General features: G+C 38.1%; 1 protein-coding gene across 1 annotated transcript in view; it reads left to right on the top strand.

Moving 5' to 3' along the window:
- Window positions 1-25,460, top strand: part of LOC110159331 (adhesion G protein-coupled receptor L3-like) — a 400,279-nt gene that overhangs the window by 208,652 nt on the left and 166,167 nt on the right. The window contains exon 5 of the mRNA XM_055156115.1: window positions 18,972-19,081. Coding sequence (XP_055012090.1) covers window positions 18,972-19,081 — 110 coding nt within the window. The remainder of the gene's footprint in view (window positions 1-18,971; window positions 19,082-25,460) is intronic.

Genomic DNA, 25,460 nt, shown 5'->3' with positions numbered 1-25,460 from the left:
CAGTAAATCACTAGTATCTGTCCGTTGCTAAAAGGGGAACATGCTTTACATACTTTTCAGATGGAAGGTGGAAATGTTATTGGGTTGCCTGGGATGTTCCACTGTATATAAACTATAAACTGACCTATCTTGGTTTGGTGTTTGTTTTGTTTTGTTTTTTTTACTACAAAAATAATGACCTGACTCGCATCTTGGCCTGGTCTACTTGTTACCATGGAGACAGATAAGCTAAAAGCCATACATGAATGAATGCAAAACAGGCAATGCAGTTAATATGCACCGATCCAGCTTTTTCAGTTCCAATACCGGGTACGATACTCTGGTTTTAAATAGAGGCTGGCGCCGCCTAGTGACTCCGCTCAATTTCGTTTCTCTTCAGCAACATTAGGTCAGGAATCGGAATACACTAGACAGTTCGCAAAACCCTCGGAAGTGCCAGTTTGGGCACCAGCCAATCAGTGAAGAGCCATACATTCTCTGTGGGCAACAATTCACATGATCAAAGATTTAAAGCCGGTGAATTTTATCAAGGGCAAAGACGTTATTGCCCTTCTTCCTACAGGATTTGGGAAAAGCTTAATATACCAGTTAGCCCCGTTAGCGGCGCATTACATACATCACAATCAAATAGCAGCGATTGGTTAAATAAAAAAAAGTACCTGCCTACCATCGCGTGAACGAATCCTTTTGCTGCGAGGTCAGACGGTTCCCACGAAGTGAAACTGGCTGATGAATCAGGCTAATAAATATCTGCCGTTACATGGCATCACCTGATACTAGAGTAGGACAAAACGGCATGTATTTCCTTTAAACAAAATTACAATAAACACAATGGGTCAACAAAACAAATACAAATGTGTTATTTAGCTGCTATTTATCTCTCATGCAACTACAGAACAGCTTTGTTTAAATAAAAGTTCAAACATTCTGAGACTTTCTGTGCCAACTATTATCAATCCTTATTGTATGCGTTGTACACAGAAAGCCTATTTAATAAGGATGTAATGATATCCAAATCTCACGGTATGATATTAATTTTGATATTTTGTGCTGCTTTTTCCTCTCAAAATGCCTTCACGAGACTTGACCCAAAGAACTAAGATTTAAAAGTGCTTAAGAACAGTTATTTTTTCATGTAGTCTGTACTGAAATGGAGCAAAGCATCATGGTCTCTGTAGTTCCCTCTGTCTTTTTTTTTAGCTGTTGCGGCACCATAACAATGAATTTAAGAAGAGAAACTTGTAATTCGATATACTGTGATGGTCCATGATATTATTGTGACACTTTTGACGATACAATATCACTGTATTTCGGTTGTTGTTACATCCCTACTATCTAACTTGTTCCTTAGTTAAAATTTGTTTTCTTGATTTGAGTTTGCACTGTCAGAAAGAAATCTACCGCATGTTTAGAATCACGAAATGACCTTTCAGATGGTGAGAGGAATTGCATCACGTAATACCTGTTGTGGCATCCAAATAGATGGATTAATTTCAAAGAGACAGACAAGCTTGTATCTGACTTTGAAAAATAAAAAGAAACACTCCTTAATCAAAAGTTGAGCTAGGATGATGCATAACTTTTCAAACCTGATGTCATCCACTTCATATATAAGTCCAATCAATTTTTGAGTTTCATTTGAGGCAAAGTAATTCTGTGCTTTGTCTTCTTCCTGGGTGTTGAAATCAGGTGGAGCGGACAATCTTGTAAAACATTTAGGGGTTATTATAATCAAGAGTAAAGGTTAAAGAAGTCATATGCACTTGGGTTTGAAGAATTTCATCACTCATCTTAAGTGCTGCAAAACTACATTCAAAGGATTTCTTTCCAGCCTTACTTTTTCATGTCTATGACTTTGAATCTTCAATAGACAATTCTGAGCTGATTGATCTATTTTAGTGTGGACTTAAAAAGTATTGATTGAGCTCTTTGTCAAGTTGGTTTCTGATCAAATATAAGCGCTTTTCTGCAGTTTAGGCTTTCCTAGAACATACCATCTGCCCCACACACATTTTGCTCATATGATTAACCTAACTACACCTTCCGAAATGTTTATACAATGATACATAATTAATCGTAATCTGGGCTAATAATTATTTCAATGAATGACTGGAAGTATTCTGTCTTCCAATCGCCTTTCCAGATTCATATAACATTAAAGATACACTATGTAACTTTTATTGTGGAGGGTCCACTACTTTCTTATCTCCTTAGCCTTTTTAGAGCTGGGTATCACTTAGGCCCCATCCACACTAGTACGTATTCGAGTCGTTTTCGTTGCGGATGCAGTGTTCGTCTACACTAATCCAATGGAAAACGGCTCCAGAGACGGAACGATCTGGTGCCGCCAGCTCCCACAAATTCATCTGAGTACGGATCTGATCCGGCACTGTGTGGACTCCTAAAAACTTTGATACGCTGAAGTAGGAGCTCTAGTTGCCGTCCTTATTGGACCACGTCATTTACCTTACGCCTTCTTGATTCGCTGGGTTTGTTTTCGATACGTTGATATGGTGATACGGTGATTCCTTTCAGTGTAAACATAACCTAAGAAGTTGCTGATACGATACCTACCTCGATACATAGGCCACGATACAATACATCAATACATATCTCGATACCGCAAGCTTTTGATTCAATACAATATATTTCAAATCGAGTTGATACGGTTCAATAAAAAATAAGGCTAAATCATGGCTGTGATACTAAGTCTTTGTTAAACCACTTCTTGTACAAAGTTAATATGAAACACATTTTACTCATCAAAACAGTGAAAATGTAAAATGCATCGAGTTTCTTTCCACTAAACAAGCAACAAAACTTTCGAGCTGTAACAAAATAATTTTGTAAAATACACCAAAAAATACTCTTGGCGATATATTGATACTGCAGCCCACGATATAAGATAATGTGTCATCACATTAAACAATAAGATATATCAATATTTCAATATTTTTGCACACCGCTACTCCTTTTCCACAGAGATTTTAAACATGTCTATCTCCTTGGAGGCAAGCAGGTAACCCCCACCAGCTAATGTAATAGTCAGATCTGTGGTGAGGTGACCCAACTCACAGTGAGAATACGTGTTTCTCAATGTATTTTTGAGCAATAAAAACACAACAAATTGTAAAAAAAAATTTAATAAATAAATAAATAAATAAAGTGATCTAGATGGTTAAATATGATACTACAAAACATTACAGACACAGCAATAACTTATCCATAGAGACAAGGAAGTGTTGCACCCTTCATTAGAAAAGTTTAGAGCACTTTTAACATGCTAGAACAACATTCAGCACAGATTTTCAGCCTTCAGTTCTGATTATTTTCCTTACGTTTCACTTTGTACCATTTTATGTTTTTATTTGGTTTGAAAGATATTCCCCAGAAAGTCTCTTAAATATTTATCTTGCCTCCTCCACCCCCCTGTGGGTCAGATGGTGTGGGAGAGGTAAATAAAGTGTTCAGAGGCAGCTCTTCATGGCAGGAGCTGCAGATCCACAGAGCCGATAACCTTTCTCCACTGACCCCTAAACCCCATGGTGCCCGCCAAAGCAAAAGGCCAGAAAACTCTCCATTTATATTTTTATGTTCTTCAAAACAAGCACAAAGTTTAGGCATTTTGGGGCTAATGTTGCACGCTTACAGGTAAAGCAAATCAACCAACATTATTTAAAGGCGCTCTATGTAGCTTTTTTGGTGGAGGTCTGCCACATTTATGTTTTGATGGCAGTGTCATAGCTTTAATTAATCTATCTCCCGGTATTAAATTACTGGTGTCTCTCCGCAGATCAGACCTGTAACTTTGCTCTGTCACTCCATCTACTTGTTTCCATGGAGATAGATCATTTTAATGGCATATTCTGGACCTTTCTAAGCATCAGAACAAGAATACATGCGCTCTTACTGTTAGCAGGATCACCTTTCTAACTTGGACTGGTGGCACCACCTTCTTGTCTCCTTGGAAATGGGTGAGTTTGAATGCCACACTGTGGAACATTCCATAACATATCCATGGAGACAATGGCAATGTGGTGGACCCTCTATAAGTAAGTAAGTAAGTTTATTTTATATTAGTGCTTTTCAAAGACATTTGTAACAATGATAAGATAATCCTTTATTGTCTCCCATGGGAGAAATTTGACTCGGGACAAGGAATAATATGCTTTATCAAAAAACAGGACAACACAACACAAACCACCACAGAAACACCACCATAGAACAAAAATAGATACGAGACCAAGTATGACCACGAGCGATGCACAAAGATGCTTTAGAGATCATTATTCAGTCACTCCATACCCGGTGGTGGTAAACTACTTTTGTAGCCACAGCTGCTCTGGGGCAAAATGACTGACGCGAGGCTGCCAATCGGTCCCTCCGACTACCACCGTCACACACACACCACTTTCATACTAGGCAATATGGGTGAAATGGCCTGCCTAAGGACACACCAACAGTTTTTGCGACTGGCTTTTGACAGACTTTTTGTCCCACTGTGGCACCTGATTTTCTGAGTGGTCTCCCATCCAAGTACTAACCAGGCCCGGCCTTGCTTAGCTTCTGGGATATGATGGGATCAGGCCCCATAAAGGTTACATAGTGCACCTTTATTCATATTTTACTATTCAATATTCTGTAATTACCAAAACTATCTTCTTTTTCTCATTATAGATTTTTTTTTTTTATCTAGTCCTTTTTACCCATTCAATTTTTAGTTTTCACAAATTTACCAAATCTAAGGACAGGGTTTGAAATTTTCTGAAAGTACAAGTCTATATTTTCAAGGTTTCTCTTTATTCAGACATCCACAAGACATGAAAGCTGAACCTTCAATAAGAACAAACTTCAGAATTCTGACTCTTTTAGTGCTAAATCACTCCAATGATCTCCACTCATTACATTCCTCCGCTTTGGGCTCCTGACGCACAAACGGAGCAGAAAGAAAACACAGCAGCCATAGCTTAAAAGTACCCCATCTCTCATCGCTGGCTATAAACACGCTAATTCTTTCTTGTCTCACTTTCGTCACCGCGTCAACCAAAGTGCCCACTCGTCCAAACATGCGTCTTAGCTGCAGAATCCCATGTTTATCTCACGTCTGCTTCGGAATTTTTGGACCCCCGCCATATTGTAGACCTTGGTGTATGAAATTGCACAAATATTTATCCACACTCAATGATTACTAAACTCGGAAACTAGATTTGTCGTCCCGCGTATTGTCTCTTGTTGTGGCGCGCGGCTTATCTTCTCCAGTACAATATTAGAGAGAGGGAAAGGAGTGTGTGATGTAGAAATCTTGTGAAAGCTGCTAATCTGTGTGAATGTCGGAGAGGGATTATGGTTGTCACGGTGCGAGGAGGAAAATTAGCTCAAGATGGTTGTCTTCCGGAAATAAATTTGAAATGGCATCGGAATTATGTTGGCAGAAAATAAAGGAGTTCATGAAAGATTACCAATATCAACTTTTGTTTAGGCCTATGGAGATCTTAATAGTTAAATGTTTACCATGCCAATAGTACGTAGGAGGTGGTAGTAGTAGCTGTAGTAGTAGTGGTTGTAGTTGTAGAGGTGTTTAAAGTGGTAACTGTAGTTTGTAGGAGTGTGGATTAGTGTGTGGCGGTAGATAGTAACAGTAGTACCAACTGTTTTATTCATAGCAATGATAGTAGTAGTTATACTATAGGTGATCTCCTAGGCATTAGATTGTAGGTGGTAGTAGTAATAGTAGTATAATAGTAGTAATAGTAGTAGTAGCAATGCTAAGAGTAGCAGCAGCAGTAGTAGTTGTAGTAGTTGTATTAGTAGTTGTTGTAGTTGTTGTAGTAGTTGTTGTAGTAGTTGTTGTTGTAGTAGTAGTTGTTGTAGTAGTAGTTGTAGTAGTAGTAGCAATGCTAATAGTAGCAGCAGTAGTTGTAGTAATAGTTGTAGTAGTAGTTGATGTAGTAGTAGTAATCGTAGTTGTAGTTGTTGTTGTTGTTGTAGTAGTTGTAGTTGTAGTAGTTGTAGTTGTTGTAGTTGTAGTTGCTGTAGTAGTAGTAGTAGTAGTTCTAGTATTGGTAGTAGAAGTTGCAGTAGTAGTTGTAGTTGTAGTAGTTGTAGTAGTAGTAGTATTTGCTTTTGGTGCTCAATTGCCATTCCAAGATGAAAAAATGTTGAAGAGTATGAAGCACAGATTTTAATGTACAGTATTTGCACTTCATCATTTTTGATGTATTTCTCTTTTTAAACCATATACCTAAGATTTTGGCACACCATTTTAAGTCAAACCTATCTCACCAAACAGCCGCTCTCCTTTTCTATCTCTGCTTTAGTTCCACATAGTTAATCCTGTAACATCCAACATGGCGGCGGTGTGTACATGTGTGATGTTTTCCCACCATTTCTGCAGCCTGTGCCACCCAGAACAGACCTGATCTCAGCTTCTCTTATCTATACCTTTAAACCATGCGTACATCTTGTGAATAGGTACAGTATGCGTGTGTCAACATATTTATTTGTGTTTACTATTCAAGCTTAAGCACTTGAGAACAGCACGCCCCTACGGCACTGCACTTGAAATCAGTGCACTCCTACGCTGAACTATTTTATTTGTTCTTATATGTATTCATTGCCTGTCTCCTCACTATCTTACCCAGTAGGTATAAAAGTCTACTTTATATAGCTACTTTCTATAGTGCTATTAAATATAATTGCATTGACGGTGGTTCTGTTCCCCTTTGAAGGATTTGAATCCACTGTATTTTTTTTTTTTCAAGAGCTCTACAGGCCTGAAATCAAATAATAATAATATTCAACTTTTACTTCAAAACTATCATAAAAAATACATACCACACCATTAGTAGTAGTGGTAGTAGTACCGTGAGTGGAACTAGTAGTAATAGTAGTACCATGACTAGTAGATGTTGCATTATTAGTGTATAATGTATTAGTACCATGAATAGAATAATATTATTAGCACTAATACTAGTATTAGTAGCAGATGTAGCAGCACTAGTAGTAGCAGCTGCAGTACTAATAGTTAGCAGCAGTAGTAATAGTTGTAGTACTCCTAGCAGCAGTAGTAATAGTTGCAGTAGTAGTAGTAGCAGCAGTAGTAGTAGTAGTAGTAGCAGCAACAGCAGCAGCAGCAGTAGTAGTAATGGTTGCAGTAGTAGTAGTAATAGTTGCAGTAGTAGTAGCAGTAGTAGTAGTAGTAGTAGTAGTAGTAGTAGTAGTAGTAGTAGTAGCAGCAGCAGCAGCAGCAGCAGTAGTAGTAATGGTTGCAGTAGTAGTAGTAGTAGTAGTAGTAGTAGTAGTAGTAGTAGTAGTAGTAGTAGTAGTAGTAGTAGTAGTAGTAGCAGTAGTAGTAGTAGTAGCAGCAGCAGCAGCAGTAGTAATGGTTGCAGTAGTAGTAGTAGTAGTAGCAGCAGCAGCAGCAGCAGCAGTAGTAGTAATGGTTGCAGTAGTAGTAGTAGTAGTAGTAGTAGTAGTAGTAGCAGCAGCAGCAGCAGCAGCAGTAGTAGTAGTAGTAGTAGCAGTAGTAGTAGTAGTAGTAGTAGTAGCAGCAGCAGCAGCAGCAGCAGCAGCAGCAGCAGCAGCAGCAATAGTAATGGTTGCAGTAGTAGTAGTAGTAGTAGCAGTAGTAGTAGTAGTAGTAGCAGTAGTAGTAGCAGCAGTAGTAATAGTTGCAGCAGTAGTTGCAGTAGTAGTAGTGGCAGTAGTAGTAGTAGCAGCAGTAGTAATAGTTGCAATAGTAGTAGTAGCAGTAGCAGTAGTAATAGTTGCAGCAGCAGTTGTAGTAGAAGCAGCAGTTGTAGTAGCAGCAGATGTGTGTTTTGAAAATACTGTATTACATTGTAGTTTTTATGGCTCCACATACCATTATGACAAAGCTCCAGTCAAGGGACTATATTTTTGTGTTCATACATTCACAGATGTATTTAGTTTTAGAAGGTTAGACAGCTGTCAGCATCACTTTCGCACTTGAATACACTTCAAAAATATGGAACTAAAGCAGGAGAGTTTTTATTTCTTTCAGATCTATTCAATAACAGACTTTTTAAGCTGTACTGAAGCTGCGAAGTACCGTTATTTTCATTTCAAAGTATAAGTTGGACAGTTACCAGTGCACTTTGCTAAAATGACTGCTTTTAAATGATATAAACGATGTGGCCATCCAAATTTAATCCCACGCGGCCGAGCTCGCAGTGCACTTAACAAACATGAGTGGAGATTTCAGTTTCGTAATCCATAGTACAAGGCACCTTTGAAATAACACCAAATAATTGAAATGTATGAAAGATATATTATAGTGGGATTACAGCAGAAAATGTGATCCATATGCTGCCTAACAAATCCTCAATGGAAACAAAAGGCTTTTAGTACATGGCGCTCTGCTTTGACAGTGAATGTGCAATAAAATAAAATATAGATTACGCCCATAAAAGGAGGAAACAAAACAGATGTGGAAGGACAACTGGTGTAAACTAAATCAACTAATACTAACTACTTGCACTTTAACTATTGCTACTAACTACTAATATTACAACTACTTGCTGCGACTACTACTACTACTACTGCTGCTTGCTAAATCTAACTGCTGCAAACTACTAACTCCTACTACTACTACTACTAACTACTGCTACTAACTACTACTACTAAGACACTCCTACTTTTACCACTACTTGCTGCTGCTGCTACTACTACTTGATACTACTACTAACGACTACTACTACTGCTACTACTACTACTTGCTACAACTACTACTACTACTAACTACTGCTACTACTACTGCTACTACTACTGCTACTAACTACTAAGCTACACGCTACTACTGCTACTACACGCCTACTTCTACTACTACTTGCTGCTACTACTGCTACTTGGTACTACTAACTACTACTACTGCTTGCTACTACTACTACTAACTGCTGCTAACTACTACTACCACTACAACTACTACTTCTAACTACTGCTAGTAACTACTGCTATTAAGACACTCTTACTTCTACTACTACTTACTGCTACTACTACTAACTACTAACTACTACTACTGCTACTACTAATACTACTACTTGCTACTTCTACTAATAACTACTAACTACTACTATCAGTGCTTACTTCTAACTACTACTACTACTACTAACTATTAGTTCTACTGCTACCCTGCTCCTATAAATACCATTGCTACTACTACTTCTTACCCCAACTCTACTTAACAACTGTAACACTGTCCCTGTACAAATAAAAACATTCTGTATATGTACATAAATACTTCATAAACCCACATGTAAACAAAGTCTGCTAAAATACCTTACAGTAACAGTAGAGACACCATTCTACTACCACTACATTTACTACTATTACTACATTACTACTGCTTCCACTAGTACAACTGTTATTTACATGTTTTTATAAGCAGCTGCTATTTACAATTCTTATCCTCAGTGGAAAAGCTCTTACACAACGAACAAAATAAACCCACAAAACCGTATGTAAGCAAACTGCTAAAACGCCTCATAGTAGCAATAATCTGAATCCCCACTCCTACTCCTACCCCATCTCTAAGGCTTGTTGCGTTGTTTTCCTTTTCCGCCTTACATCACAGAGACAGACTGAATGAGAAAAGATGGATGCTGGTGGCGTGCAGCTGGCAAAGATAATGAATGAAGTGGACCGTGGGTGGCCAAGACCATCAACTAAAGCGTAATGGGTCCCAGCAGAGGAGCAGGATATTGACCTGTCCGTCACTTTTTCCTCCTCTCCTTTTCTCTTCCTCGCTTTCCACAAATACAAACTCCGCCGCCAATGAGTACACAGCCAGGCACACACAAAGACGTGCAAGACACACAGACCCGAGAGACTTGCGTGTTGTTTTCTGCTGCTTAACCCAGGGAAATAATGATGAGTGTGAATGAAGAGGAAAATGGACACTTGAAATTAGTTAGCCTTTTTTGGAGGCCACAACAAATGTTCAGCCAGTCAAGCATGTACAAACGTCTAGTGTTGTCAAGATACTAAAATTTCAACCTCGATTTTGATACTAAGGAATAGACTTGATGGTCAACACCATTTCCAATACCACAGTGAAAATTTTAAAAAGCTCTTTAGGCAATAGAATGTGATTTTCAACATTAAATCATAGTACTTTCTTTTATATTTCCACATGGTTTTACATCTGTGTAATCTCTCAGTCATCTAGAAAGGGTCCATACTGGTCCATGGGTGTATAATAACCTACTTCAGGAAAGGTTCCTTGGGGTCTGCAGTAGGTAAATGTTTGAATTATGAAAATATTGAACTGTAACTTTAGATTTTGTTATTTAATATATTTATACATTTTGACTCTATTTGTGTCCTGAGTCCTGCACGGGATCTGCACCCGCCCGGACCCGTGCAGTACAGCACCACACCCACTCGTTAACCCGAGATTATATCAAAATTCAATCCGCACCCAGACCCATTAACATTCCACCCCTTACCCGCTCCGCGCCTGTGATAAATCGGGGTCAGTCCATTAGTCCAACTGCCCAATAGACCAGGACTAAACCAGGACTGAACAAGGACTAAACCAGGTCTAAATCAGTACTAAACCAGGATTGCACCTACGTTGTGTCATTACAGGATTATAAATATATACACCACAACTGCAGGGCCGATCACCAGGACTACACCAGGACTAAACCAGGTATAAACCAGGACTTAACCAGGTCTAAACCAGGACTAAACCAGTTATAAACCAGGACTTAACCAGGTCTAAACCAGGTCTAAACCAGGTCTAAACCAGGTCTAAACCAGGACTAAACCAGGTCTAAACCAGGTCCAAACCAGGTCTAAACCAGGTCTAAACCAGAACTAAACCAGGAGCACAGCCACCAAGCCAATCACCTTCACTGATGGTTTTATGTAATAAATACACTTAAGTCTCTCAACCTGGTCTGCCATCAATCTAGTAAAAGACCGGGAAATGGCATTTGTTTCCAGGACAACAGATGCCCTGGCCTGAATGCGCATCAGGTATTTTTCTCACATTCGTCATTCATTTGATTCATGTGACCCACCCATGTGTAATCACTACTTTACAATTTAAAAACCCGCCAGTTTCAGCGACTATTTGGGTACCCGACTCAGTGCAGGACTCTGGTCTATGGTCGTCTCTCTAAACCAAGTTGTGTTCAGTCTCTTGCATAATCTCAAATGGGCGGCAGGGATCTATAACTGTATGAGCATTTTCTTTAAACTTTTTTAAGGAATCTGTAAATGTTCACTCTATTATTCAACATTTGACCATGAGATAATACATTTTCATCATAACATTCTACTTTCACACTTTTTAGTTTAATTTTGCCCATTGCGGAGACATTAACCTCTCCCATTGTAGTGGTGCTGTGTTGGTCAGTGGACTCATAGCCCTTGGTGCAGCGGGATCAGGGCAGATTACAGTGATTAGAGTTTGTGCTTACACGAGGCTCCACTCAGTCAGCTGGCAGCCTGAGCAAACACACCACAGAGGAACACACAGGAAATCTGCACCAGAACTGGGATAAAGGGCCAGTTGGTGAAGCTGCAGTGGTTGAATTCAGTTTGAGTTGAAAACACAAGAATTCCCCAAATTTTCTTTGTTTGCTTGTTTTTACAATTTATTGGCAGAGTCTAAAGAGCTGAACACGGTATTTTATTATTCACCTTAGTCCAGAAGTTGCTGTGGGAGCTGCAATCGACATTCAGGTTGTATTTTTTTGCATGAGGCTGCTGATCTTGACAGCAAATAAGTTCAGTACGTTCTATCCTTGACTTGATGGTGTAAATCAGCACCGTTGCCAAAGCAAGTAACAATTCAAAATAAAATATTATATCTTTTGAAAGACTGAGTACATTTTTCTCAAATTGCCACCATCCAGTTCACATAATTTTAGTGAGTAGCAATAGCTGTAGTTTTGGCTTGCTTAATAACTTAATTTTTCAAACTAAATGTCGATACTAAGGAATAAATATGATGCTTAATAAAAATTCCAATGCCATGACGATGATATTAAAGAACACAATTTATTTAGACAATGTAATGTCATTTTCAACATTAAATCATAGTACTGCAACCCCTCAGTCGTCTACGTAGGCTTCGTAGTGGTCCATTGTGTTCGAGTCTATGTGCTCGTATATATTTGTTATATACAGCTTATTCATTTTTTTCATTCATTTTAATTTTTTGAGCAAGGTATAACTAGCCAGGCAAAGTTTGCAAAAATCCCAGAAGTGCGAGTCCAGGCACCAGCCAATCAGTGAAGAGTCATACATTCTGTGTTTGCAACGATTCCCGAGATCAAGGATTTAAAGCCGGAACAAAGAGAATGTTCTGTGAATTTTATCAAGGGTTTTTATAATTTTATCAAGACGTTATTGCCATTCTTCCTACAGGATTTGGGAAAAGCTTAATATACATACGTCACAACCAAAAAGCAGCTATTGATTAAATGAAAAAAAGTACCCGCCTACCATCGAGCAAACGAATTCTAAAGCTGTGAGGTCAGATGGTTTCTATGAAGTGAAACCAGTTGATGAATCATCAACAACAATGACAAAAAAATAATAACAATAAGGATATGTACCTGTGCGTATTTGGGACCTGGTGTTCAAAAAGAGTAGGATGAAGTTAATAAAATTTATAGCTTACCCCAATTGGCCCAAGATCATTCTAAAGCTATTCACGTTCCTTTCTTTCCGGTGCTTAAGTGAGTGTCTAGTTTTGATGCTAGTTTTTGTATTGATTAGTATCTGATCCTAGTTTGTAGTCCAAAAAAGCCCCACACTTGAGCCAACTCCTGATTCTATTGTATCTCATTGAGTGGCAGGTGATGCGATGAGCTCCTCCATCTGTCAGCCTCCCCCTTGCACCGCCATCGATCGGAGTTTAATACATTTAATTGTAATTATTTCTCCCCCTTTTTTCCTTACATTGGCTTGTGCTGAGCGTACACGGGTGCCTTCAGGACAGCGACATAGGGAAGCTGATGAGAGGTTATTTATGGTCAGAGCATTGAACTAAAAGTGCACAGCAGTCATAAAAGGGATTTTCAGAAAAGTGGGCCAAGATAAATGTTAAGGCTGGGATTAAGTTTGACAATCCAGAGTAAATACACATTATAATGTTTAATCCCTCAAGAGGAAGTTATTAAAAACACAGATTAATGCTGCAGATTTGGTAGTAGCTTAGCATGGTATGATTTGTTCAGTTCTTTGTTCTTGTGTGTGTGAAAAGCTTTTAGTCACACAAGGTCTGGTTACATAGTAGACGTGGTTAAACATTACTTTGCATGAATGTTACAGTTGGATTGTGTGTCACTGAGATACAAAATGTTACAATGTTGGAAAAATAGAAAAACATATTTGTGCTTTTCTGAAGAATTTACAAAATTTTGGCATGCTTTGGCAAACTAAGGTAATAAAATAGTATATACAATAGTACAATAGTAATATAATGTACTAAAATCTAATATTTGGCATACAAAGTAAAATAAATACCAGAATAAATACAAAAAATATTAATCTTTCACTGGCTGAATTTAAGTATTTACCCCTTAAAAATGTGCAAAATGGGATGTACATTTGTATTAATTCATACACACACACTACATTCATATTAAAAATACAATACAAATGATAACAATAATATTGTTTTTTTAGGTATTTACAGATGAAGATTGCGTATAAAATTCTGCCCCGCAAATCTGTCTCTACACTTTATTAAGGACTGCAAAAACAAAAGGGTAACTTCCCATTTTATGTTAAATCTAAATGAGAAGAGGAGCTGAATATTGTTTTATCAGAAGGTGATTTTATCAGATTGAATTTGGGTGGAAGTGTCTTATACGATTCTTTATTACTCCTCAAATTACTGCTAGAGTACAAGGGTTTGATTGTCATTGTGGCCACATTGTCTGGAGACAGTGTGGCCACTCAAACTTCAATCACTCTCATATTTTTGGACATGTACAAAATTAGTTTGGAAAAACAGATACGATCTTGACTTATGTCGTCCTCAATGACCTGGAGATATGTTTGTTAGGCCTTCTGCCTGGAGAGGAGATCGAAAAAGCGGACAGATACATTTTTAAGATTCTAACATTGGCATAAAAAAAAAGCAATAACAAGAAGCTGGCTTAAAAAGGACCCACCGTCAGTCAATCAGTGGCTAGACATTATAGAACAAATATATTCCATATTTATTTTTTTTTCTTCTGTGACTCAAAGGACATTTCAAACGCTGGACAAAATGGTTGAAATACAAACAAAAGAGACTTGACTCACCCTTCCGCATCCTTGTTGCAGTGGAACAGCGCCCCAAGCTTTGTATTATTGTTGTTTTTTTTGTTTGTTTTGTTTTTGTTCTTTATTACACAGAACTTGAAAAACTGAATAAATAAAAAGTATTTTAAAAAGTGCAATACAACAAATATACAACATAACTGATTCATGTATTTTAGCAAGTCAAGTAGGACTGTGCTATGAATCTTGTTTTCATCCAGATCTATATATATATATAAATCTGACCCTTTTTGTGTTAAATTATAATGGCAAACATCTGTCGTGTATGTTCACAAAGGAAATATTGAAAGCCAATGTGTGTTTTTAAAGACAAAATACAACTGAATCAAAAACTGAGACTGTCAGTCATTTTGTCAGTCATACTCCCTTCAGAGCTAATGTATTTAATGCTAGAATGGATCTGAATGTCTGAATAAGCCGTTCATATTTCATACATCACAAGTCCGCTGTCATGCGAATCATATGTATCTCTCTATTATCTTATCATCCTCTACTCACTCTCTCTCTCTACACCATACCATCTTCTCACATCCATCTAATACAAAGTGACACTTAATCTTAACTTGTCTTTGCACCCTCTGATTACCAAGGCTCTGACCTAAACAGACCAAACCAGACAGAAATAAAGGTTTGCGAGAAACTGGGAGAAACGGCATCACTGTAATTGTTTTGTACATTTGATAGCCTTGACCTCGTATTCATTTGACTGCCGTTTACTAGCAGCAAATTAACTCCTCACACAGACAGCTGAGTAGGGGTAAACAGCAGTGGAGAGGGGGTGACATGCTTGGTTCATGAACCCATAAAGTTGATAGGAACGAGGCAGTAGACCATATCTCATTACGGGCTCCATTCAAAATGAGATGGAGGACCCCTTCTTTGCTTGTCCGTCACTGGTTCGATTGATTAGTCGGCAACTAATCAATGTTAATTAAGGTGTAGAGATTCCTTTAATTGTGCTGTATGAATCATGGTGTCAGACCCAGCCTTGACCTTCAGCGGGCTTACAGTGCAAATGGCCATGCTCATTCCTAAATACCTTATGGAAATATAATGGGTGTAAATAGAAGAATCATCATTGTTCAGTATTGTTACTTAGAAAGAAGATACTCGTGTGTTTTTAGGGAGTAACCTGAAATTATTTATCTTATCCCAAGTGATACTGTTGTTGTGTCCCTGCGCAAGACACTTCACCCACACTGCCAAACATTAAATTGTGCCTGGTTGTGGTAAGAGAGTAGCTGCTTGATTATGAAAAAAAAAAAAAGAAAAGAAAAATAATGAAAAAATTTAAATCAAGATAATATGAAACAATTATGCACAGTCACTAACTAACAATTAAATATTGAGTCATTTTCATGGGGTGACAGTGGCTCAGTTGGTAGACCGTTTGTCCACTGATCCAAAGGTTGGCAGTTCAAATCCCTTTCTCGATATAAATATAATTTGTAGACTGGTCAGATCACCATGATTCCAGCTCCCGCAGATTAAAGAGACAGTCCAGAATTTTGGACATAGGACCTGATTTCCTAGTTGGCCAGAGTGCTGGAGACGTGTGGAGACAGTTTTTAAAAAAAATATTCCATCCAGTCCTTGTATTTGCAGAGGTCGCTGGTGCTAGGCTAGTGCATGTCAATGGCCAAAGTTATCCTGCCAATAAAAAGAGTCTTACCCACTCCACAAAACACTTGAAGCAAATCTATTATTATGCCAGACTTTTAATTTTAGAAGTATAACTAACCTTGCATTTGAAGGATTTATGTCTGAGCAGCAGCAGCGAGTTGTACTTCCCGACAGAATGCTTGGCAGCGGCGGACTGATATCACCTAGCACCTATCTTACCAGCAAAGTAAAATTTCACTGCTCCTGAGAAAATAGTTCCTCAACATACAACAATTATGTGATGCAAGGTTAGTTTTATTTCAAACATTATTTTATCAACACAGAAATTGACATTGACAGTCTGGCATAATAATAGATTTGCTTCAAGTGTTTTGTGTTTTTAGTGGCAGGATAACTATGGCCATTGACATGCACTAGCCTAGCACCAGTGACCTCTGCAAATACAAGAACTGGATGGAATATTTTAAAAAGTGTCTCCACTCGTCTCCAACACTCTGGCTCACTAGGAAATGAGGTCCTATGTCCAAAATTCTGAACTGTCCCTTTAATGCTGTTGTTCTGACTTCGGGCAAGACACTTAACTCACCTCGCCCCAGTGTCAGCGTACACTGGTGTGTGAACGGATGAGTTCAGACTGGTTCCTTGATGTAGTGGTCTTTTTTTTTTTTTTCTTAGTTTTCATATTTTTTTGTGATTGGTTAGAGCAATAAATAATTCAGATTCATCAACTGCACAGCCTTAGTTTGAGAATATCTGGTAACACCTTTAATAACACCCTTAAAGAGCCATAATAAAGTATGAAGAGAAACTTAATTCATAATGAACAGATAGTTTATAAAGAAACTACTTTATACCGTAACCCTGTATATTTTCTAATTGTTTTATAGGATAATCTAACATGTTTTGATACGTCAGTTGACTTGGGTAAACGTGGCTACTTTGTTTACGCTGCTGCATAATTGACGTTAGGTACAAGCACTCCAAAACAATCACAGATCAAATTGAAACGTAACTCAACTTTCATATCCTGTCCTTCATTTCGCAAACACACAATTAGATCAATACTTGTCAAAGCGCTTAAGAGTTAATGTTAGGAGATGAGTGCTGAGATGATGTGCGGCGCAGAGACTCTCCGTGCATATGAAGTACCGCTCTGATTGATGACTGCCAAAAACAAAATGGCACCCGAGCACACCAGCCGCACTGTAATTGTGTTTTTAATGAAGATTCACATTTCACGTAGGTAGCTGATCTGGCAACCGGCTTGATTGCGTGTCACCCCCTCCCCAGACGCTTCCACCCACAGTCATCTATCATGTTGTAATAACTATGCAACCTGTACCATGCTTCCTAGCCCCAGCCATGCACTGCCTCAGAAAAAATAAGGTGGTGTCAAAATCCCTGGGTTTTTCATTTCGGATTTTGTTTGGTTTTGATGATGCCATTTATTAACCAATTACAATAATTATCTCCAAAATTGCTCCGCCTTGATTACAAAATATTTTTGATAAACCACCCAGATGTCTTCATTTGCACTGGCCTGGAGAAATGGGTTTCAATATCTCTCTACCAAATTAGAGAGGCCATTGCAGTCATTATTTACCCCTGCCAAATGTTGCTTTGTTATTTGGTTAGGCACATTATTTTAATATAATAGTCCATATGCCATAATAATGAGCACATTTAATATCAGTTAAGGCTAGGCAGTCAGGGCTGGGCAAAACATTTAATTTTTTTTTTATTACACCGCGTAACTTTCCTGGTGAAGGGTCCACTACTTGCTACTTGTTGTATGTTCGACAATGTCATTAAACATGTCTATCTCCATGGAGACATGCAGTTGACGCCACTGAGCCAAGTTATAGGTCAGGTTTTTCAAGCTATTTTAGTCCATTAATTACATTTCATGAAGCATATGCCAGAGAGACATTTTAAGGCCATACACTGGAACAATCCTGGCAAAGCAATAACTTTTCCATGGAGACAAGGAAAGTTACATAGTGCATACAATAAATACTAAATGAATAATAATAATTTAAAAAAAAAAAACTGGTTAAAACAAATAAAAATGTCAGATGAAGAAAAGAGGTAGAGCACTTCACTGGGTCATAAAAAAGTCAAAAGTTGGACACAGGTGCTCTACAAGGGTTAAACTTGAAATCTGAACAGAATGTAGCCCTTAGTGAAAAGTGTAAAGGCAGGCAAAGTACAAACTCAAGGCACACTGACTGAATATATCAAAAGTCATTTCTTACAAGGAGGGACACCAACGTCTTTTAACCAGCATGATGGTCTATGTGAGGGCGAATAAAATAAATAAAAATGTCTCTTTCAACAATGCACATACATGTTATATAACTATACAATGCGTACATTTAATAATTGCACGTCCTTGGCTTGCATCTTACCACAAAAACAAAAGAATAGCATTGACTGTACATAGTGCTTATTTTGTTTCACAGGTTTTGCGTCATTATTTAAAATGATCACCATTGTTACGACCCTGATTGTTTGCTGAAATTTGAACAACAGATTGCAGGGAAATCAATGTGCAGTTAGTTTTTTACCATGGTTTCCAAATATTGAACAAGAAATGATGTTTGAGAATGTGAGGTTGTGTGGCCTGTATTAATATGTATGTATGTGCTAGCCAGAATGTGCAATGAATAAAACTTGCATAGAAGGGTGAGTCAAACTTACCCAAGAGGTCACAGTACACACAGTATATTCTAATCTTGTTGTATTTTCCTTGTTTGTCTCAGTATTATTGTTTTGCCTCAAATATTCCGCAGTATAGCATTAAACTCACTGATCTTGCATTCATTCAAGTACTCATTTTATTTGACCTTGAAAAAATGTCTGGGGTCATGGCTTATTTACATGGTGAGAGATGAGTTTAATGCCACACTGTGCAACATTCCAATCGAAGTAATAACATCTTAATGAAGATAAGAAGGTTTAGAATTGTGTAGTATTTTTATGAACAAAAAATTATTCTTTTATTTGTATTTAACATTTTTGTGTGTTCTTGTGTGTTCCAGATGTAACAACCGGACGCAGTGTGCAGTGGTGGCTGGCCCGGATGTGTTTCCAGACCCTTGTCCTGGAACCTACAAATACCTTGAAGTCCAATATGAATGTGTCCCATACAGTACGTACTTTGTTTCACAACTCTAACGCTTAAGCTGACTTCTTTTCTGACAGGAGGAATCAGCAGAAGCTTTGTTAACATGCAGGCTACCGTTAACTCAATGTCTACAATTACACGCACACCAAAATGTGCTCATGATTTGATTTCTGGTCCTTTAAGATTATTTAAATGACTTGCAACCTGCTAAATCTGATGTGAGTAATCAGAGGGATGATAATCAGAAAGAAATATGTTGATTCTGTGGTTTACATGTCATTTGAATTGGTTTTTATATCCAAAAATCTGATACTTTGATTTTGTTTGCACACGTAACTGCAGTCAGTGACTGAGGACAAATAATGTATAGATTCTCTGATCTACTGCCTTTTAAATACTTCAATTTTCCCTTTATTTACTCATCGACCATGCAGTTCAGTATGAAGTGTCATGGCATCAATTCTGTAAATCAAACACGGCTCGGCTACCAATTAAAGGTGCACTATGTAACTTTTCTGGTGGAGCATCCATCAACTGCTTTCAACACTACATGGAGATGCTTTTACTTTGCCTCCAAGTTTCACAGTATGACATTAATCATTTAGTTGGTTGAGTTACAGTTATAGGTCAACCCTGCTCACAGTAAGAATGCATTTGCTTCTTTGCATTTGCTTCTTTGCATTTGCTTCTTTGCATTTTTGAGTAACAAAACACTGATAACTACATAATTAGAATATGGCAATGTTTAATTCCATAGTGTAGATTAATTCTGGGCCAAACAATAACATCTCCATGGAGACAATTCTATCAAAAAGCTACATAGTGCAGCATTTCAAGTATTTGAATGACAGTGACATTTTACCGTAATTGGTGCTGTATTCTGCAAATGAATAGACAACTTAAGTGGATTTAGTCTGAAAAATATGTTTTATTTAAGTGTTTTAAGTGTTTTCAGATTCTGTCATTTCAGCGCACCTTTTGTAACATAAACTTTTTGGATTCACACCAACTCTGGCTCGCTCGCGGTGAATGTTCAGACGGACTTGTGAGGTATCTCTAAAGAGTAAATAAAATGAATTTAATTAGCGCAACCAGTGGGGGGGGACTGAAACGCCGTCAGGCTTCACATAATGTTAGTGGAAACATTTGGACTGGGAAGAGAAAGCACAGCGTGAGGTTAAAGGATGCGCCAATAGACAGGAAGTTCAAATACGGACAGAGGAAATAGCCCTGTGACATAATTCATTGTGTTAAATTGACCTTTGAGGAAGAAGATGCACACCCCAGCTAGCCAAAAATCGCTCATATTCCGCAATAAAGGTGGAAAATTTCAGTCATGGGTAGGTTTAGTATCGCTAATAAGCCCAATTCAAGTCTATTTTTCACATTTTTACATCCTTGTAGGGCTCCCTTAGCTGTCTGCCTCAGCGCTGCTTTCATGTTTTCAAGTCAAATCATTTCTACCTGTGATCCAGAGCTGCCAGATGGATCTTTTATACCTGGGCTAGCTGCAGCGTGCACATTCTTCCTATCTCGGCCTCCCGGTGTTGTCTCTTGCTATGTAAAAACGCAATCTCTCTCATGTGACGCAAGCCGACAAAAAACACACACAAATATAGAAAGTGCAAGGTTCCATTAGGAAGTGCATTTTGGTTAGACGGACTGCGAATTTGTTCGAAAGCAATTACCAGTAAATTTGTGATATTTCCTGTGCTATTACTGATAAAGTAGTGGGTTAGTCATTACTGTGTTTTTGCCCTGATTGGTTCTGACCATTTTCCCTCAGGATATTGCAAATTTCACAATATCGAATTATATCAGCTTCTAGTCACTATTACTACTGCAGCGATGCAACATTTACTGTGGTCATTCCTTTGCTTTTTATCATGACTTATGTTCTAATGTTTGTCCAGTCTGACACTAAACTAAACCTTAATTAACCTTTAATAAAACATTAAGAAAGATGTAAGTCATTATTTAGTTATTCAGGCTCTTACTCAAACATGTGTGAATGAACAAAACACAACTCCAGGTATGTTTTTGAGAAGGTAACAACATTATAACTTGGCTTAAAGCTCACAAGAGTTAATTTTCTGTAATATTTAAGTTGTTGTAAGAATACTTTGAGGTAGTAGGTTGTAGTTATTCTAAAGTAGGTGTGTCCAAGCTTTTTTCACCATGGACCTTTCCTGAACAGTCTTGAGCATAACTAGTAAAAGAACTCTTGATAATATTTAATAAAGAAACTAGTATTTTTATTTTTAAATATAGTATTGAATCAAGAAATCAAGCCTTGTTATTATCAAAATGGAGAGCTTATAATGGGCAAAAGTTGAATAGTCCTCAACTAGAGTGTGGATCAGGCCGAATTTTTCTGTCCAAGCTCGGTCCACGTTTGACAAAGCAGTGATCAAATCCAACCCGAGCATGATAGGCATTAAAACATAATTAAAATCACACTATTTTCACAGGTATAATGACACATGTAGGATATTGTTTGTGTGACCTCTAACGGACACAGAGACGCAAAGTACAAACTCGGGATACAGCAAAAATAATGAAAAGACTATTCCTCACCTCACCAAGTGGTAAATTTAAAGTGCAGCATCTCATCCAAGTTATCCACAGAATTTGTCCTCCGTAAATAATTACCCCAGTCCACAAAACATCGCTATTGATCCAGTTTGAAGCGTTTTTTGAAAGTAAAAAGGCGAGAGTAGTTCCTTACATATGTCTGTTTACATCCACGCAGCGCACGGATCGAGGTGAAGCTGCAGATTAGCGATAGTGACTCTACTTCCTGTGGACTTAATCGTCAATCTTTTCTGCTTTAAAAATCACGTATCTGAAGTATTGCACCACATTTCCCAAATAATAACAGTAGTTTTGACTCCTATTTAAACTAGTACAAGTGTAGTATTCTGATCTTTTGAACACTTAGAGTCTCAAAGCGAGTGGTTTTACTGTAGACAGAAAACGCTGATGTGTCCAAGTTCGAACTGAGCCCAAACATAAATTCTAAATATTTGTCCGAACCCGTTCAAACTCGTCGGACTTCAATCGCGTTTCCATGCTCTATCCTCATCTGCCTTTTCGTCGTACCAAGCAGGAAATCATTATTTTGAATCTGATCTGTGCATGGAAATGGTTCGGCGTCACTGACTTTTATATTATAATTAAAATCTTTTCAAATTATTCAAATAGGACCGAAAAGTGTCAATTAGCAAAGTTTTAAATCTTTTATTTTGACCACGGAGCAAAAGATGTTCGTCTATTATCTTGAGACCCTTCGCTTTGTCATATCAAGGTCGATATTTAGCAGCGCAGTTAAAGAATAAACAACTATTTCACTGATTTTTCTAGTTGCTCCAAAACACTTCTGGCAACGAGTGCATAGATAGTGTTGAATTATTGTAGGCGTATATTAAGCAGTGGCCAAAGTCTGCAAGTCAATAGTCACTGGAGACCATTTATAACAGGGTGTGATAGCAAATTCTTGAAGTCTTATTTCTTGGACCACAATAAGTAACTTTTAACCAGCCAATGCTAAAATATCCTCAAGTTGCTAGGCTGTTTTCGTGCTAATTGGTTAGAAATAATTGGGTACTTCCATTAGCCATGCAAAGTCTGGGTTGATGAATAGCAGCTTGACTGTGAATGGGATCTTAACACTAGTCACTTAACTAAAGCTGCTAAAACAGAAAGGGATTGAGAGTCTAATGGGGAAGCATCCACCCATGACCCCTCCTCTCCTGCACAGGCCTTCACTCACACAGCCGCTAATGCCATCCTCTTGTTTTGCTCACATCTTCAACCTCAAATTAACACAAGGAGACTTTAGCACTGTCAACTTTACTCGCTAATTGATGAATGCATTAGCTTAGTATGATATTAAAGTGACAAGTATAACGCTGTTTTAGTGCGTTAAAGGGCCCATATAAGGCTCTTTTCTGATCTATGTTACAATGTTGTTTTCCTCATCAAAAACTTACCTGGGGTTACATTTTCATTCACACATTTTTAACACACAAAGGTCATGTATTTAAGTTGAGTTCTCCCAAACTAAAAACACTCAACAATTGTCAGTCTCTATAATATCTATAATCTTATCCTGTTTTATCTATACTAAAAACTGGATAAGGCATTTCCCCTCTGTCCCGGCTCAATACCGACTAGTGGCTGGTCCAGGTACTGCAGTTCCTGGGAGCTTGGGTCCATTTTTGGGAATTCAAACTGCCCGTGTTCAGTTGACAGGGCATCGACAACATTCACAAAGGTCAGATTTTGTAGGGATTATTTCTATTTTCAGAACATAAACTTTTTTAAATTGTTGAATTCTTGACGCATCATATAAGTAAGCTTTGTAAGACTTAGCCCAGCCCCGCCCTGAGTCCGCGCTAACCTTGTGTTTGATTATCCTTCCGAATCGGTTTTCCAGGGAAGTTGCTTAGCGACACACGTGACACGGCCCTTTTCTTGGGACAGTCCGACTCGGACCTCGGTGGCAGAGGAAGTAGACAGAGCAAGAATTCTGAGTCAGCATCCAAGATTACTACTTCCACTGTGACGTGTAAATATGAACTGTTTTCATTGTGTTTGGACACTTTAATGGTTTAAAAAACAATTTCAGTCACTCGTATTACTGTAGTACTTTATCGCGTCCATATCACTTCCCATCATAATGATACGCTTCAAGTTCGGACGTGATGTCAAATCCGAGGTCCAAGTGGGAGTCGGAAGATAATCGAACAAAGGGTAACTCCGTTCTAGCAGCTCTCACTCTGATTGGTCCAAACGCTCCACACCATGCATGCTACAGACATCACACGGGTGGGAGGCGTTAGCCCCTATTGAGGAAGTAAATGTGAATGTGAACATTTTTTGGGGCCCATACACCATTGAGCATAGGCCATTGAAAACAGTACGGCGCCATCTTGAATTATCTTCCAGATCTTATTATAGTTCTGTGAACTCTATTGAACTAAAGGTAAAATGTAGCTGTTATTTTGAAAACTACTGATTCATGACATCACAAGGTGATATTGATATTTAGAGATTTAAACAGACTATTAATAAATGATTACTCAAACGTGTGAATGAAACAACACAACTCCAGGTATGTTTTTGACGAGGTAACAGCATTATAGCATGGCTTAAAATCACAAGAAGCAATTTTCCATAACATAATATCTTTAAAGATGAATTATGTATTCTGATGTGGGATCTGCCACCCGCTTGTCTCCATGGAGATGTTATTGCTTTGCATGGGACATTCCATAGTATGAAATTAAACACAACGGTACATAGAGCACCTTTAACATGCAAGTGCTATAGATGGATTTCAAAATGATAAAAATAGCCAAAACAATTAACAATTAAAAACAAAATGAATTATGTTTTGAATGTTGAACTTATCTTCTAAATGTTGCTTTAATAAGTAAACTGAAACCCAAGAATATGCAGTCTGTCAGGCAGGGCATCTGGTGTTAAAAGGCATGCCAGCTCACTATGCAAATAACTGCAACAGCAAAGACAGAAGACATGCTGCGTCAGCCTTAGCGTTGTGCTGTTTTGAGTATTAGTGCTCCTATGGGTAAAGTGTTATCTATCTATTACATGCATTTAGACAGTTCATGTCAAGAAGGACTCAAGGGTCAATGAAGTATCTTATCAAGAGTTCACTGGCTGCTATAATAATGACCCAAGCTTTATTTTAGTTCTCATTCTAGTCTCTGCAGTCTTTTTATGGTTTTTGCCTCATCTCCACCTTGAGCAATACCTTTTTATCTGTCTGCAGACTGGGGAGCATTTGGTTTGAATTACAACTCTCGTCTTCATATCTTCTTAAGCCCTGTCGATCGTACAATCAGATCCTCCGTTCATAATGCCGCTGGAGTGTGCTAAATCGATAGAATCATGCCGTAGATATAATATTGATTTTATTAATTTGCGATCTGATACGCTCCATCAATTGTAATGAAGGAGAAGTGCTGTAACTCCCCGTGTGGCAATGTCACGGTAAGGGCCAATCCATCTTATATTAATATGAGCTGCAGACGGAATAATTATTTGTGGGGGGGATGTAAAGTGATATCAAAGACGACTAGAAGAATTGTCTGACAGCTTCAATGTGCTTGTGTACCCATCTTTAGATCTTCACGTAGGTCTGGTTAGTAATACCAAGCTGGAGAAATTTGATTAAACACGAGGAGAACATGAAAACTTCACAACACACATCCACACAAGATCCAGGAGTTAAATGTGGGACCTTCTTGCTATGAGTTTAGATAAATAGCAGTTTTCAGAAAAGTTTTATTGCCAGTGAAGTGAAGAGTCCCCACTAGGTTTTTCAAAATGATCAAAAACAAGATACTTATTTGAGCAGGTATCAATACTGGAACAA

The sequence above is a fragment of the Boleophthalmus pectinirostris genome, unplaced genomic scaffold, assembly GCF_026225935.1.
Source record: "Boleophthalmus pectinirostris isolate CB_2022bp ecotype Guang Dong unplaced genomic scaffold, ASM2622593v1 HiC_scaffold_20, whole genome shotgun sequence".
NCBI classification, from domain to species: domain Eukaryota; kingdom Metazoa; phylum Chordata; class Actinopteri; order Gobiiformes; family Gobiidae; genus Boleophthalmus; species Boleophthalmus pectinirostris.
This window is presented reverse-complemented; position numbering and strand designations above follow the sequence as displayed.